The 16,841-nt window shown below is 40.4% G+C and overlaps 1 protein-coding gene across 1 annotated transcript; it reads right to left on the bottom strand.

Moving 5' to 3' along the window:
• LOC124700043 (ADP-ribosylation factor-like protein 2) lies at positions 1–2,793 on the bottom strand. Its single transcript, XM_047232242.1, has 5 exons — positions 2,659–2,793; positions 2,403–2,513; positions 1,404–1,566; positions 844–924; positions 1–298 (listed from the first exon to the last, which is right to left on the bottom strand). The coding sequence occupies exons 1-5, from the start codon at positions 2,721–2,723 to the stop codon at positions 161–163; spliced, it is 558 nt and encodes a 185-aa protein (XP_047088198.1). The 5' UTR covers positions 2,724–2,793; the 3' UTR covers positions 1–160.
• Positions 2,794–16,841: the final 14,048 nt, after the last annotated feature.

Genomic DNA, 16,841 nt, shown 5'->3' with positions numbered 1-16,841 from the left:
TTTATATTTTGATGCAAATGGAAAGCCATCACCCCACTTTATTGCCCAGAGTGATATAGATATATTTTTAGTTAAGTCCATTGATATTTGATATACAGCGAATGGGTAAAGATACAGTCGCTTTCCGACCGCTTCCTATGTTGCAGGAAGCAATGATGAATCAGTCCAGAACGTAGATCCGAGAAGCAACGTCCTGAACCAGCCAGTCGAAACCGTCAAGGAGCCCCTCTCCGGTGTAGGCACTGCAGCCTACGATCCGCCAGTGTCTGCTTCTGCCCATGGCGTCCAAATTCAGGATCTGAAAGAAAGTGTTTAAGATCGATTAGTAACACACAATCACGAGCAAAGGAAAGAATTCCTGACCCGAGTCACCCAGTGATCAAACCCCGGAATACAGGTTAGCAGTCCTATTCTGTCCACGAATTGCTGTAAAGTGTCCAAAATACTTCTGAATTGGGTTATATAGCCTATACATGCTGAATCTGAAACTGAGGTAACTAAGAGACTCAGAACTGATCAGAACTGGACGTCAACAACCATCGAGTAAGTAGCCAATTCCGATCATCTATTTTTTAGGGCATAACCAAGGATAACTGCACTCATCTTACATATTATTTGGGTCAATGAAGGCTAATGTTTAAATAATTGAGTCAGCAGGACTTTGCAAACATGGAAAAAAAATTAAAAAATGATACAATACGAGTATAAACGAGTACTTCAAAGTTATTGTAGCAGAAAACAACGGGACAGATGACATGCAACAGATGTTTGTAACCCAACTACAGGAAAAACATGTTACAGAGCATCACAAAGATCCTACTTGTATGGCACAAGTTTGCTAACCTTAGCAATTTCTGCGGGTTGACGAGCACCTTGAATGTCTTGCTTGTTTGCAAACACCAGCAATGAAGCTCCGACTAGTCTCTGTTCAATCAAAATTCAAGAATCAATAAGAACAGTCCAAAAAACTGAAATTTCTAGGATAGAGTATTTTCCAATGAATAGTCCAATGAATCACAGAGAGATGGGTATTTTCCATAGCTACTGCTGCATTTGAACTATCAACAGAGTGAAAAATTCATAGAGTAGTTCTGTTCGGTAGCAGCAGTGCGATCTAGTTCAGTAGAACATGTGAGCCGAGAATCAAAATTGACTCACAGTGATACCCATTATCACATTGTCCATAAAAGCCATGATAATCCAATAGGATATGTTTTCCAAGTCACCAATTAATCAACAGATGTCCCTAAAACTAAAGCAAAGGGATATCCTACTCATTCTTTTCCGTACTGTTTAGCAGTAATCTTTCAATGCTAGTACCCGGAAAATATGCAAAATAATAGAAATTGCGAACTTTGAAGGACAGAAATCATCACTGTCTCTTAGTGCCCCAGAAGTAGTACCTCTTCCTTTAAGAGATTGTGGAGTTCAGCACGGCAATCATCAAGCCTTCGGATATCTGAACTATCAACTACCCAAACTAGTCCATCAGTCTGCTCAAAGTAATTCCTCCAATAAGACCTGATAGTCTTCTGTCCCCCAACATCCCAAATGTTCAAGGAGTACCTGCCAAATCACCAAATATAAATCAGCAAGAAGTTTCACGTGTGGTAATACCCACAGAGTGGCTAGGTATTGGCAAATGACAAGGGATGTTGTCACCAGTTCAACACAACATGCTAAATCACGAGTGCTTTAAACAAAAAAAAATTGCAAGCTCAGCAGAACTTGCAAATTACTTAACCAGATAGGCTGAACTCATGACAAGTTGCCAACTGGAATCAGCCACTTGGCATCTATTTTTGTTTTATGTTGAGCCTATCTCTTGACATGTAAATCCCGTGCACTCCTCTATACTACTGCTAATAGGCATGCTGGTGCAGAGAAAATGAAAAGGACGCACAAGATTTCCATTTTCTGATGGGGCAACAGGCAAAACTGAAGTATCAACTAACTAGCCAGTGAAATGTTTATTTGATGTCATCACACCTGAGGACTGTGTTGCAGCATTTGCCGAATTTCTCTTTTGTGGTAATATTTTTTCCTTATAAATTAATTACCCTCTGATGTTGTGGAAGAGTTCAAAGTCACACGATTAAGTTTCCAACATGTGACCTGCTTTAGCCTGTAAGGCTGTCTTATGAAATTTGCAATCACTACACTGGCGTTGAGAGATAACCTATGTTATATATATCTGATGAACCCCGCAGCAAACTGAGAAAAGCATGAAATTTATCTAAACTATGGTGGAAAATGGAAAACGAATGAACAGAAAACATGTGATGTCAGTAAACTACATCAAGTGATGTAACTCACAACCTATTACATGACACTACTTCACAGTGGATGAGGGGGTACTGAACAAACGGGTTAGAAAGAGACAGAAAGGAACTGGGACAGACTTGTGGTACTTGATGGTCTTGATGTTGAAGCCGAGGGTGGGGCTGATGACGCTCGTGTCCTCCCCATTGATCTTGAGCACGATCGTTGTCTTCCCTGAGTTGTCCAGCCCCCTGAGAAGAACTCGTAAACCTCAGACGGAATCAGCAACTAGGGATAAATAAACCAACTGCGCAAGTCCTACTAGATCCAGAACTAAGAATCGGGAGACATGGCGCGGACTGAATCCAATGCTAGCGGAGGGTGGAGGGAACATACACCATGAGAATGCGCATCTCCTTCTCCTTGCGCTTGATCTTCCGGATGATGCTGAGTAGCCCCATCTTGGAGGCGCGCGAAGCTCTGGGATTTCCTCCCTAGGACGAGAGAGGAACAGGGCGGGGCTTTTTTCCTTTTTCAGAGAGGAGGAACAGGAAGACTGGAAGAGTCGATCCAAAACAGTCGAAAACTGATCATCCGAAAGTTCAGACGTTCAGTGCTAGAGGGGAAAAGAAGAGTGGATTCATAAAAGATGGCACCATGAAATTTCAAGCCCAGATACGTCTTACAAATGGAGACAAAAAAAAAAATATAAATACACAAAAAGTAGTGTTACAAAAAGACAAAACTTCACTCGAAATATTCAACTAACTTATAATTTTTTACAACATATTCTATTTTTATTTGCCAAATAAGCCCGCAAACCTCGAAGGTTTCCCAAATGTATTTTTAGACCTATTTGACATGAAAACTCCTCTTTGTGTAATTTCAAATGTGAAGTTAGTCTCCATATTTTATTGGTGAAACCGAATACTACTTGAAATTCAAAAGAACCCATGTCTTCTCCTTTTCTTCTTTAACCATAAATCTAAAAAAAAGTTGGCATCCTTCTTTTCCATATATTTTCTCTAATCAGAAAAGATAAAAAGCTATATCAGTTATTTTAACTACAAGAATAACACAAACGACAATTCAGACGTTATTTATAGCGGGAAGTCTCTCTTTGTGCAGGGCTGGCTATAGACTTGAAAATTTGTCAGCTTGTATAATAAGTTAACTAACTTGATAATGTTGAAAATATAAGCAATTTTTCGTATAAAGTAACCAAGAAAAATAGTAGATAAAACATGGCTAGAAATAAAGGAATCAAACTAGACATGTCATCTAACAGGGAGTAGGAGAAAAACAAAACTATAGAAGAAATTAGTACTATGATGTTTACTAGGAGAATGAGAAGAACATACTGGACAACGGAAGTAGACCCGTTCACGGTACCGTTGTCGCCTATGTCATCGTAGAGGCTTCTGATGTTCGAGAAGAAGTCCTCGTCGGGGATGAGCTCGTCCGAGTCCGTGATGAAGATGAAACCAATAGTCGCGCAAAGCGCTCCCCAGAAACCTTATCGCCTCTCTCCCGTACAAGATCACAAGAGACGGGGTTTCAGAGGCCTACTGTCCCAATCGCGGTGCACACCGCAAGATGGGATGGGAAGATCTTGATCAACGCAAAGCTTCAGAACCAGGTGGCTGTTCGCTTTTGTGTGTGTTTCTGGAGAGGGGCGACCTCTCTTTTATAGGCACATAGGAGGAGGCGAACAGGTTGCAATGGTAGAGGAAACGAACGGGCAGAAGGCGAGCTGAACATGCAACAATATTCATGTCCACTACAACATAATGTTTCAGTTCATGCTTGGCAAAAAAAAGAGAATGTCTCGGCTCGAGGCATTCCCTCAAACCGCGGCGCGCGAGTCATGATGAGGCGAGGCGGGCGGAGGAAGAGGACCGCGCGTGTAGGAGCTCTCTTCTCATGCGCATACCATAAGTGGAGCAACCCCCTTATAAGGAGGTCCAAAACTCTCTAAACTAGCAAGGTGGGACTAAACTTTTGTCCCACCCTTTGCCTTGCATGAATGAGCCACATTGGCCTTTGGGATTTTCAGAAATTGTGGATTATATTGTATGAGCTGGGTCCTATATTAGACAAAATTCCAACAATCCCCCACCAGATCCTAGAGGCACATAACGTTTGCCTTTGGTTTCAAAACATTGTTTTATATACCGGTACTATAGTGAAGACTGTTAAGTTGAGTTTTCACCTGAAAACTCTATGCCACACTAGATTGCTACTTGAATAGCTTGAACTGCAAGTTTTTCGCGAATCGAGCTTCACATAAAGCCTTGACCGATACTGGGATGTCGCAGGCTTCCCCGCAGATGGAGCTTATGCGTCATACTTCATGGACTTTCATGAGTTTATTTGAGAGCACCCAACTCTCATAGGCTACGACGTTTGACAACATCTATGCTCCAATAAGCCACTTAGAACACATTAAGATAAAATCAGCTTATCATGCAAATTAGGAAAGTATTGCATCTTCACGGAGTGGTATCATACACGGATACTTTCCTCCCAGTTAACACACATCTTGTCTCCCAATTCTAATTCACGGGATCTCCGATCACATAGAGTGGTTTACCACATTGGTTAACTTATATGGTGGGTCTCATACCCATCTCCTTTGGTGCATTATCTATCACATTACGTGATAGACCATTTTTGAAGGGGTCTGACAAGTTTCTAGGCGTGTGGATATAATCCAACACAATAATTCCGAAGTTTCTCATTTTTGTGATAGATTTTAACATCCTCTTTACATGTATTGATGAATTCATATTATCCTTAGAAATGTTAACCTTGATGATCATAATTTGATTATCACAGTTCATTAGAATCACAGGTATTGGTTTCTCAACCACATGTAAGTTCATCAAGAGCTCACGAAACCACTCCGCTTCAATAGTGGCTGTGTCTAATGTTGTAAGCTCTGCTTCCATTGTTGACTTTGTTAAGATGGTCTGCTTGAAAGACTTCCAAGAAACAACACCACCACATAGTGTAAAAATATGTCCATTAGTGGCCTTAATCTCATTAGCATCAGATATCCAGTTTGAGTCACTATAACCCTCTAGTACCCTCGGATACCTGGTATAGTGAATGACATAGCTCGCAATGCCTTTTAGATAGTGCATAACACTTTCAATAGCATGCCAATGATCATCGCCAGGATTTGAAACAAATCGGCAAAGTTTGCTTACAGCAAAAGCAGTCAGGCCTCATAGTACTAGCCAAATACATAAGCGAGCCAATAATCAAAGAATATCTCAGTTGATCTCTAGCAGCCATTTTATTCTTTTGAAGCAGCACGCTAGGATCATAGGGTGTTGGGGAAGATTTGAAGTCGCTATATCTAAAACGAATCAAGATCTTTTCCACATAGTGAGATTGAAGCAGAGTAATCCCACCATTGTCATCTCTCAGCAATTTGATGTTCAAGATTACATCAACTACTCCAAGATCCTTCATCTCAAAACAACGAGATAGGAAATACTTGGTATTCTTAATCACATTCAGGTTGGTTCAAAAAAGTAATATGTCATTGACGTATAAGCAAAGAATGACTCTCTCGCCCCCACCATGGCGATAGTACACTTGTCAGCTTTGTTTACGACAAAGCCTTCAGTAGTTAAAGTTCTTTCGAACTTCTCATGCCAGTGCATAGGAGCTTGCTTAAGACCATATAATGAAGGAGATATGCCCTAGAGGCAATAATAAAGTGGTTATTATTTATATCTTTATGTTTATGATAAATGTTTATATATCATGCTATAATTGTATTAACCGAAACATTAGTACATGTGTGATATGTAGACAAACAAAGAAGTCCCTAGTATGCCTCTTAACTAGCTTGTTGATTAATGGATGATTAGTTTCATAATCATGAACATTGGATGTTATTAATAACAAGGTTATGTCATTGTATGAATGATGTAATGGACACACCCAATTAAGCGTAGCATAAGATCTCGTCATTAAGTTATTTGCTATAAGCTTTCGATACATAGTTACCTAGTCCTTATGACCATGAGATCATGTAAATCACTTATACCGGAAAGGTACTTTGATTACACCAAACACCACCGCATAAATGGGTGGCTATAAAGGTGGGATTAAGTATCCGGAAAGTATGAGTTGAGGCATATGGATCAACAATGGGATTTGTCCATCCCGATGACGGATAGATATACTCCGGGCCCTCTCGGTGGAATGTCGTCTAATGTCTTGCAAGCATATGAATGAGTTCATAAGAGACCACATACCACGGTACGAGTAAAGAGTACTTGTCGGGAGACGAGGTTGAACAAGGTATAGAGTGATACCGAAGATCAAACCTCGGACAAGTAAAATATCGCGAGACAAAGGGAATTGGTAATGTATGTGAATGGTTCATTCGATCACTAAAGTCATCGTTGAATATGTGGGAGCCATTATGGATCTCCAGATCCCGCTATTGGTTATTGGTCTGAGTGAGTACTCAACCATGTCCGCATAGTTCTCGAACCGTAGGGTGACACACTTAAAGTTGGATGTTGAAATGGTAGCACTTGAATTATGGAATGGAGTTCGAATATTTGTTCGGAGTCCCGGATGAGATCCCGGACATCACGAGGAGTTCGGAATGGTCCGGAGAATAAGATTCATATATAGGATGTCATTTTATGTGAATTAAAATGTCGCGGAAGGTTCTATGGAAGGTTCTAGAAGGTTCTAGAAAAGTCCGGAAGAAACCACCAAGGAAGGTGGAGTCCACAAGGGACTCCACCTCCATGGCCGGCCAGCCCTAGTGGGGGTGGAGTCCCAAGTGGACTCCACCATAGGGGCCGGCCAACCCCCACATGGGAGGTGGGAATCCCACCTTTGGGTGGGAGTCCTAGTTGGGCTAGGTTTGCCCCCTCCTATGGAAGGTTTTGGTTTCGGGTCTTATTCGAAGACTTGGACACCAACACTTGGGATCCACCTATATAATGAGGGGCCAAGGGAGGGGGCCGGCCACCCCAAAGACCATAGCTTGGCCGCCCCCCTTGAGTGGCCGGCCACCCCCTCCCAAACCCTAGCTTTGCTCCTCCACTTCATATTTCCCGCGTAGCTTAGCGAAGCTCCGCCGGACTTCTACACCGCCACCGACACCACGCCGTCGTGCTCTCGGATTCAAGAGGAGCTACTACTTCCGCTGCCCGCTGGAACGGGGAGGTGGACGTCGTCTTCATCAACAACCGAACGTGTGACCGAGTACGGAGGTGCTGCCCGTTCGTGGCGCCGGAACCGATCGTGATCAAGATCTTCTACGCGCTTTGCAAGCGGCAAGTGATCGTCTACCGCAGCAACAAGAGCCTCATCTTGTAGGCTTTGGAATCTCTTCAAGGGTGAGACTCGATACCCCTCGTTGCTACCGTCTTCTAGATTGCATCTTGGCTTGGATTGCGTGTTCGCGGTAGGAAAATTTTTGTTTTCTATGCAACGTTATCCTACGAAGTGGTATCGGAGCCGTGTCTATGCATAGATGGTTGCACGAGTAGAACACAATGGTTTGTGGGCGTTGATGCTCTTGTTATCTTTAGTTTGAGTACTTTGCATCTTTATGGCATAGTGGGATGAAGCGGCTCGGACTAACTTTACATGACCGCGTTCATGAGACTTGTTCCTCGTTCGACATGCAACTTGTATTGCATAAGAGGCTTTGCGGGTGTCTCGTCTCTCCTACTATAGTAAAGATTCAATTTACTCTTCTATTGACAACATTAGTATCAACGTTGTGGTTCATGTTCGTAGGTAGATTAGATCTATAACGAAAACCCTAAACCACGTAAAATATGCAAACCAAATTAGAGAGCGTCTAACTTGTTTTTGCGGGGTTTGGTGATGTGATATGGCCATAATGTGATGATGAATATGTATGAGATGATCATTATTGTATTGTGGCAACCGGCAGGAGCCTTATGGTTGTCTTTAATTTTCATGTTGAGTAGTATTTCAAAGTAGTTGTAATAGTTGCTACATGAGGTGAACAACCATGAAGACGGCGCCATGAACCTTGACGCTACGCCGACGATGATGGAGATCATGCCCGTTGATGATGGAGATCATGTCCGTGCTTTAGAGATGAAGATCGAAGGCGCAAAGACAAAAGGGCCATATCATATCACATATGAACCGCATGTGATGTTAATCCTTTTATGCATCTTATTTTGCTTAGATCGCGACGGTAGCATTATAAGATGATCCCTCACATTAATATCAAGATAATAAAGTGTTCTTCCCTCGTATGCACCGTTGCATTGTTCGACGTTTTGAAGCATCTCGTGATGATCGGGTGTGATAAACTCGACATACAACGGTGTAAGCCATGTTGCACACGCGGAATACTTGGGTTTGCTTGACGAGCCTAGCATGTACAGACATGGCCTCGGGACAACGGAAACCGAAAGGTTGAACACGAGTCATATGGATGATATGATCAACATGTTGATGTTCACCATTGAAGCTACATCATCTCACGTGATGATCGGTTTTGGTGTAGTAGATGTGGATCGTGTACCACTTAACAACTATGAGGGATGTTGTATTAAGTGGAAGTTCATTAGTAATTAGATTAAAACATGAACTAATTATCATAAACATAGTCTGAGTAGTATTTTGAATTAATTTTGTAGTATTGGCATCCGTTTACTACTATGCGCTAGTCTTGTTATTGAGATAGAAATACTTGTTAAAATCTGACAAGAAACTTTACGGATTGGTACCGTATTGTTAAAGAATCAAGAGTTGATTAAGTCCTATTGCAAACTTTTAGTAAACCTCACATTGTTGATTCAAAGAGCTATGGTTTCAATTAGTACCTAAAGTTATCTTGTCTCCATGAAACTTGAAAGTTCAAATATGTTTGAAAAATAAGGAGCTGAAAATTTAGTTTTCGTAAATAATCAAGGTATGAGATATATGTGATATCTAAGACCTTATTGCAAGATGATAGAATATAAATTTGGTGAGACTACATAAACTCATAAATTTTATGGGAATGTACGAAGGTTGAAGACGCAAGGCGTCCCAATCCTCCAACTATTGGGGCACTAACGATATTCGCATATCCATGAAGTGATTGTCCTTAGTATGCACCGTTGCTAAGACTCGTCGTTTCGAAGCATCACGTGATGATCGGGTGTTATAGATTCTACGTGTGCTTCCAACGAGTGCAAGCCAGATTTGCATATGCGAATACTAAGGTTTAAACTTTATGAGCCTAGCATGTACGTACATGGTCTCGTAAAGTTATCATGAATTGATGGATAAAATTATGAGTGAAATTGTTCATCGTATTACAAAGTTACTAATAGTGAAATCTGAAACACTTGTCATATGATGATCAACTTCAAAGTAAGAACCTCAAGGTTATTGGTATTTGACCAACAAACCTAGAAGTTATTGATGTTGAAATGTTTTTCCGAATAATGAGGAAAGCTAAAAGAGAAACTCGCAAAAGATATTTTGGCAAAAGAAAAGAAAAGACTAGAAAGTCTAGCTCGTGTGTATATAAATGATATACATGTTATGGTTGTATTCCTAGTTAAGTCACACAATGAAATTCTTGGGTATTAGTACCATATTGGTTGGTATGAAGTGTCATACAAAACAACGCAATACAAAAATACAATGGCTTAAGTGACTGACAAGGAATATGATAGGAATGCACGTCTGGAACAAAATAAAGTGTTATTATGTTCGTCGTTGGCATTCTATCTAGCCCTTAGAATTTATAATAAAGAACTTAATAATTGTTATTTTGCTCGGTCAAATGAAAACAATGAGTTGTTCAAATTATGACATTACTCCATGTACGATGGATAAGTTATTATAAATCTTAATGGTGAAACATACATACATAACACTCGACGCTAAAAATGCCATAAGGCAAATGATTTGAATTCCACTTATTTGTGGAACCGCAATTTAGGTCATGTTAGAAAGGATCGCATGAAGGAACTCCATGCAAATGGATTTTTGGAGTCATTCGATTTGTTGAATCGTTTGGCACTTGCAAAATCTTTTCTAAAAGGTAATGACTGAAATACCGTTCATAGGCCGAAGAGTTGAACGGGCAACTAACTTAGTGAAAACATACATAATGATATATGTGGTTCATCGGGCATAGTTGTGTGCGGAAGATTCTTCTACTTCATGAAAACTTTCAAACAATGAATTGAGTATATATGTGGATATATTCAATAAGGAAAAGTTTGAAACATTTGAATAGGATTCAAATAAATTTCAGCATGAAGTGGAAATCATCGTAATAGAAATCAAATATCTATGATTGGATCATGGTGGAAATATTTGAATTACGAGTTTTAGCGAACATCTAAGAGAGTTATGAAATTGTTCTACAACTTACGTTTCTTGGAGTATCATAGTGATGATGAAGTATCCAAGAGATATATCCAAACTTTGTTGGATCAATGATGAGATAAAATATTGATGCCATTATATTTTTGTGGATTATGCTTTAGTGACTACCGCTTTTACACTCGAATAGAGCATCATCATGATCCGTTGAAATGACACCATACAAGTTATGGCATGGGTATAAACCCTAATAGTCAACCAAAATCGGATGAATGTCTTTGTTGGTTATCCCAGAGATTTAATTGGGAATTCTTCCCACGAGACAAAGACAAAAGTGTTTGTCAATGTTTCTTATTTCCGAAAAATTGTTTCGAGTGAAGTATTTGAGTGGGAGGACAATATAATTTGATAAGGTTTATGAACCTGAGCATAATGATCAAGTAGCGCAAAGCATCGGAATTGGTTTCTGAAGCGGCCACGACGATCATGGCTCTCATGACTACAAAATGTTTTAGCCATGGAGATCGAAGTACATATTGAACCTTGTAGGTATGGTTTACTTTGTGATCAAATAAATGATTTGTGGACAAAGGATTGATTTTGATCAATGATAAACCAACTACAAAACAAAGAAGTTATGATGGGCCCTGACTCCGTTAAAATGGCCATACGCCATGAAATCCAAAATAGATGAATACTTTTTGAAAGAAAATAGATCTATAAAATTGATGGACTTGGATGAAATATCCTTGAAGAAGCTTAACTTGTCGAAAAGTTGTTTACGACAAAGTTCAAAGAGTTGACTACGACAAGATTAGATCTTCCGTAGCAATGCTTAAAGTCTATATGGATTATTCTAGTAATCACTACATATTTCCTTTATGAGATATGTTAGTAGGATGGCAAAATACATTACTTATCGAAGTGTGTATTAAAAGGTGTATACAAGATACAACCAAGAGTTTTGCTGATCCGTGGAATACTAGATAGGTATACAAACTTCAATTTGATGAAGTAAGTATAGCGGAGTTTGAATCTTCACTAGATGAAATAGTCAAAGAGTTTTTGATTTCATCAGAAACAATGAAGAGGCTTGCATTTGCAAGAAATTAAGTGGGAGCGCTAAGACACATTTATAATACTTTATGTAGGTGACATATAGTTGGTTATAAATGATGTAATTATATACTTGATTAAAAAGGTTTCATTGAGAATTAACTTCAATGGAAGGATATGGATCGAAACAAATTTAGTGTCAAGATCTATGAAGATAGATTGAAACACATAAATAAGTTTAAGTCAAAGTACATATGATGGATATTGAAGAAGTTCAATATAGAAATATTAAGAAAATGTTCTTGTCATGTGAAGGTTTAACAAGACTTGAGTGTATCTGACACTCAATGAGTAAAAACACATGAGTGATTATAGATCACGAATAATATGTACACAATCAGATATCATGTGCTATAAAGTGTTATGAGCATATACCAGAATGATTCATATGATGATCATTGGACGACAGTAAGAATATCCTTGAGTACTTTAGAAGAACTAAGGATATATATATATATTTTTTTGTATGAAGAAATGACAAACAAATCGCTGTAAGGTGTTACACCGATATTGGTTTTGTCACATATAAAATATAATCTCAAATTAGACAAAGTGTTGTTTAAAAGGTAGCACAATGAGCTAGAAGTTGTCTATGCTAGATTTAGAAGAGTTCTAAATATTGTGACGGATTCTACAAAAGAAGGCAGAGTATGTCATTGTTTTGACAATGACAAAGGATGTTAAGTCAAGAGGTTCTTTGAGAACTTGGTGTAGTTCCGACGTAGTCGGAACTTTGAAGCTATATTGTGTGTGACAATATAAGTGACATATTTCGAGACAGCGGAATTAAGGTTCCACCGAGAAGATCAAACATATATAATGCCAACTCATTTGGAAATGAGTGATGCGTTGAGACGCAAATGAATTACAAAATACATACGTTTACGAGCGTGTCGGATCCGATGACTAAAAACCTCTCCCGTGAGCAATACATGATAAAGCACCGGAAGGCCAAGGTGTTATATCTTTACAAATGTAAACTAGATTATTGACTCTAGTGCAAGTGGGAGATCGAAGGAGATATGCCCTAGAGGCAATAATAAAGTGGTTATTATTTATATCTTTATGTTTATGATAAATGTTTATATATCATGCTATAATTGTATTAACCGAAACATTAGTACATGTGTGATATGTAGACAAACAAAGAAGTCCCTAGTATGCCTCTTAACTAGCTTGTTGATTAATGGATGATTAGTTTCATAATCATGAACATTGGATGTTATTAATAACAAGGTTATGTCATTGTATGAATGATGTAATGGACACACCCAATTAAGCGTAGCATAAGATCTCGTCATTAAGTTATTTGCTATAAGCTTTCGATACATAGTTACCTAGTCCTTATGACCATGAGATCATGTAAATCACTTATACCGGAAAGGTACTTTGATTACACCAAACACCACTCGCGTAAATGGGTGGCTATAAAGGTGGGATTAAGTATCCGGAAAGTATGAGTTGAGGCATATGGATCAACGAGTGGGATTTGTCCATCCCGATGACGGATAGATATACTCCGGGCCCTCTCGGTGGAATGTCGTCTAATGTCTTGCAAGCATATGAATGAGTTCATAAGAGACCACATACCACGGTACGAGTAAAGAGTACTTGTCGGAGACGAGGTTGAACAAGGTATAGAGTGATACCGAAGATCAAACCTCGGACAAGTAAAATATCGCGAGACAAAGGGAATTGGTAATGTATGTGAATGGTTCATTCGATCACTAAAGTCATCGTTGAATATGTGGGAGCCATTATGGATCTCCGGATCCCGCTATTGGTTATTGGTCGGAGTGAGTACTCAACCATGTCCGCATAGTTCTCGAACCGTAGGGTGACACACTTAAAGTTGGATGTTGAAATGGTAGCACTTGAATTATGGAATGGAGTTCGAATATTTGTTCGGAGTCCCGGATGAGATCCCGGACATCACGAGGAGTTCGGAATGGTCCGGAGAATAAGATTCATATATAGGATGTCATTTTATGTGAATTAAAATGTCGCGGAAGGTTCTATGGAAGGTTCTAGAAGGTTCTAGAAAAGTCCGGAAGAAACCACCAAGGAAGGTGGAGTCCACAAGGGACTCCACCTCCATGGCCGGCCAGCCCTAGTGGGGGTGGAGTCCCAAGTGGACTCCACCATAGGGGGCCGGCCAACCCCCACATGGGAGGTGGGAATCCCACCTTTGGGTGGGAGTCCTAGTTGGGCTAGGTTTGCCCCCTCCTATGGAAGGTTTTGGTTTCGGGTCTTATTCGAAGACTTGGACACCAACACTTGGGATCCACCTATATAATGAGGGGCCAAGGGAGGGGCCGGCCACCCCAAAGACCATAGCTTGGCCGCCCCCTTGAGTGGCCGGCCACCCCCTCCCAAACCCTAGCTTTGCTCCTCCACTTCATATTTCCCGCGTAGCTTAGCGAAGCTCCGCCGGACTTCTACACCGCCACCGACACCACGCCGTCGTGCCTGTCGGATTCAAGAGGAGCTACTACTTCCGCTGCCCGCTGGAACGGGGAGGTGGACGTCGTCTTCATCAACAACCGAACGTGTGACCGAGTACGGAGGTGCTGCCCGTTCGTGGCGCCGGAACCGATCGTGATCAAGATCTTCTACGCGCTTTTGCAAGCGGCAAGTGATCGTCTACCGCAAGCAACAAGAGCCTCATCTTGTAGGCTTTGGAATCTCTTCAAGGGTGAGACTCGATACCCCCTCGTTGCTACCGTCTTCTAGATTGCATCTTGGCTTGGATTGCGTGTTCGCGGTAGGAAAATTTTTGTTTTCTATGCAACGTTATCCTACATATAAATACTTCAATAACTTGTAAACCTTTCCTTCTTGACCATTTACTACAAAACATCTGGTCGCTCCATGTAAATTTCCTTGTCTAACTCTCCATTTATGAAAGCCATCTTCACGTCCATTTGATGAACAAGAAGACCGTATGAGGGAGCCAATGATAGTAGTACTCAAATGGTAGTCAATCTGGCTGCAGGTGAGTAAGTATCAAAGAAGTCTTCACCTTCCTTTTGGGTATAACCCTTGGCCACAAGCCGTGCCTTGTACTTTTCAAAAGTAGCATCAGATCTAAGATTTTTCTTAAACACCTACTTACACCCTACATGTTTGCATCCATATGGACGGTCAGTGATCTCCCAGGTTCCATTAGACAAAATAGAATCCATCTCACTACAGACGGATTCCTTACAATAATCAACACCCAGAGATGCATAGGCTTCTGAAATAGAAGTGAGAGTATCATCCACGAGGTACACAATGAAATCATCACCATATGACTTGCAGTCCTCTATCTCGCTCCGTTTAGGAGTTTCATTGTTACCCTCCTCGGGTTTTTTAGGGTGTTCAATCGAAATGGTAGGTTCATGAATTGTAGCTAACTCCTGAATAGATGTACTGGTCATCCCCTGATTCGATGAGCTAGGTATATCTCTCATGGGAAATATATCCTCAAAGAAAGGTGCATCATTCGACTTCATGATTGTACCAACATGCATGTCGGATACCTCGGATTTTACTATCAAAAACCTATAGCCAATGCTATGAAAAGCATAGCTAGAAAAACACAATCCACGATTTTTGGTCCAAGCTTGCGCTTCTTGGGAATTGGAACATTGACTTTTTCCAAACAACCCCAAATACGTAGGTAAGAGAGTTTTAATATTTTCTTCTCCCATTACTCGGATGCAGTTATTTCTTTGTTCTTTGTGGGAACTCGGTTTAAAACATGATATGCAGTCAGTATCGCCTCCCTCCACCATGCTTGGAGAGACCCGATGTGTCTAACATGGCGTTAACCAAATTATTTAGATGACGGCTCTTTCTTTCGGCCACCCCATTTGATCGAGGTGAGTTGGGAGGGGTCCTCTCATGGATTATACCATGTTACTCAAAAACAAATCAAACTCATTGAAAAAATACTCTACACCACGATCATACCGAAGTCTCTTGATCTTTCGATCAAGTTGGTTTTCTGTCAATATCTAATAAAATCGTCAATCAAAACGTCATGAAATATTTCTTTCCACCTTTTGTCAGCACGCCATTCATCTCACAAAGATCTGAATGTATGAGCTCTAGAGGGGCTAAATTTCTTAGCTTATGCGACTTGCGGGGTTGCTTAGCTTGAACACACACTTCACACTTAGAACCTTGACACTAGTGAAACTAGGAATTAAGTTAAGTTTATCTAGCCGCGTCATACAACCAAAATTTACATGTCAAAGTCGTGAATGCCAAACATTTGTCTCGATATTGGTGCAAATATGATTAACAACTTTATTAGAAATGTCTGACATGGATAAGCGGAACAAGCCTCCGCACTCATAACCTTTACCAACAAAGGTTTCAAATTTTGACGCAACAAATTTATTGGACTCAAACATAATCTTGTAGCCATCTCGATATAGGAGGGATCAACTAACACGATTTTTATCGATAGAAGGGACATGATACATGTTCTTTAGGCACACGGTCTTTCCCGAAGTGAACTTCAGATCGACCGTATCAACACCACGAACAGTAGCATGCGAGCCGTTGCCCATCAACATGGAGGAAGTCCATGCGACCTGATAAGAATAAAACATGGAGATATAAACATAAACATGTACATTGTCACCTTTGTCAATCCACCATTCAAGAGAATGACATACTGAAAGGACAGTAGGAAATATAGCATACCCATCATCCTTCATCTCAGTATCTCCGGCGGTCTTGCTGCCTTTCCCATGCGGCCCCTTTTCAAAGCGGGTTGGACAATTGGGAGCCCAATGATCAGGATCACCACATACGTGGTATACTCCTTTCTTCTTATCAGTCTTCTTCTTGAAGTTGGTAGGTTCTGATGCCTTGATCTTCCCATCATATTTTTTCTTGCCATCATACTTGTTCTTGTTCTTGAATTTGTGGGGCTGAAAGTTTTTCTTCTGTACCAAATTGGCACTAGAACCTCCCTCGGCAGCTCGAGCACGTGTGTATACTGCTCTCGCCTTTTCTTCAACATCAAGAGTACCAATGAGGTCCGTGATGGAAAACTTATGTCTCTTGTGTTTCAGAGAAGTACCAAAATTTCTCCATGAAGGAGGAAGTTTGGC

Source organism: Lolium rigidum, chromosome 3, assembly GCF_022539505.1.
Source record: "Lolium rigidum isolate FL_2022 chromosome 3, APGP_CSIRO_Lrig_0.1, whole genome shotgun sequence".
In the NCBI taxonomy this organism is placed as follows: Eukaryota; Viridiplantae; Streptophyta; class Magnoliopsida; order Poales; family Poaceae; genus Lolium; species Lolium rigidum.
This window is presented reverse-complemented; position numbering and strand designations above follow the sequence as displayed.

What these genes read in the sequence shown, in the direction of transcription:
- LOC124700043 (XM_047232242.1), bottom strand. Translation starts at nt 2,723, where the DNA reads ATGGGGCTACTCAGCATCATCCGGAAGATCAAGCGCAAGGAGAAGGAG. An exon ending in GAGATGCGCATTCTCATGGT is followed by an intron (nt 2,514 to 2,658) that starts GTATGTTCCCTC and finishes AGTTCTTCTCAG; the next exon opens with GGGGCTGGACAACTCAGGGA. An exon ending in AACCCGCAGAAATTGCTAAG is followed by an intron (nt 299 to 843) that starts GTTAGCAAACTT and finishes ACTTTCTTTCAG; the next exon opens with ATCCTGAATTTGGACGCCAT.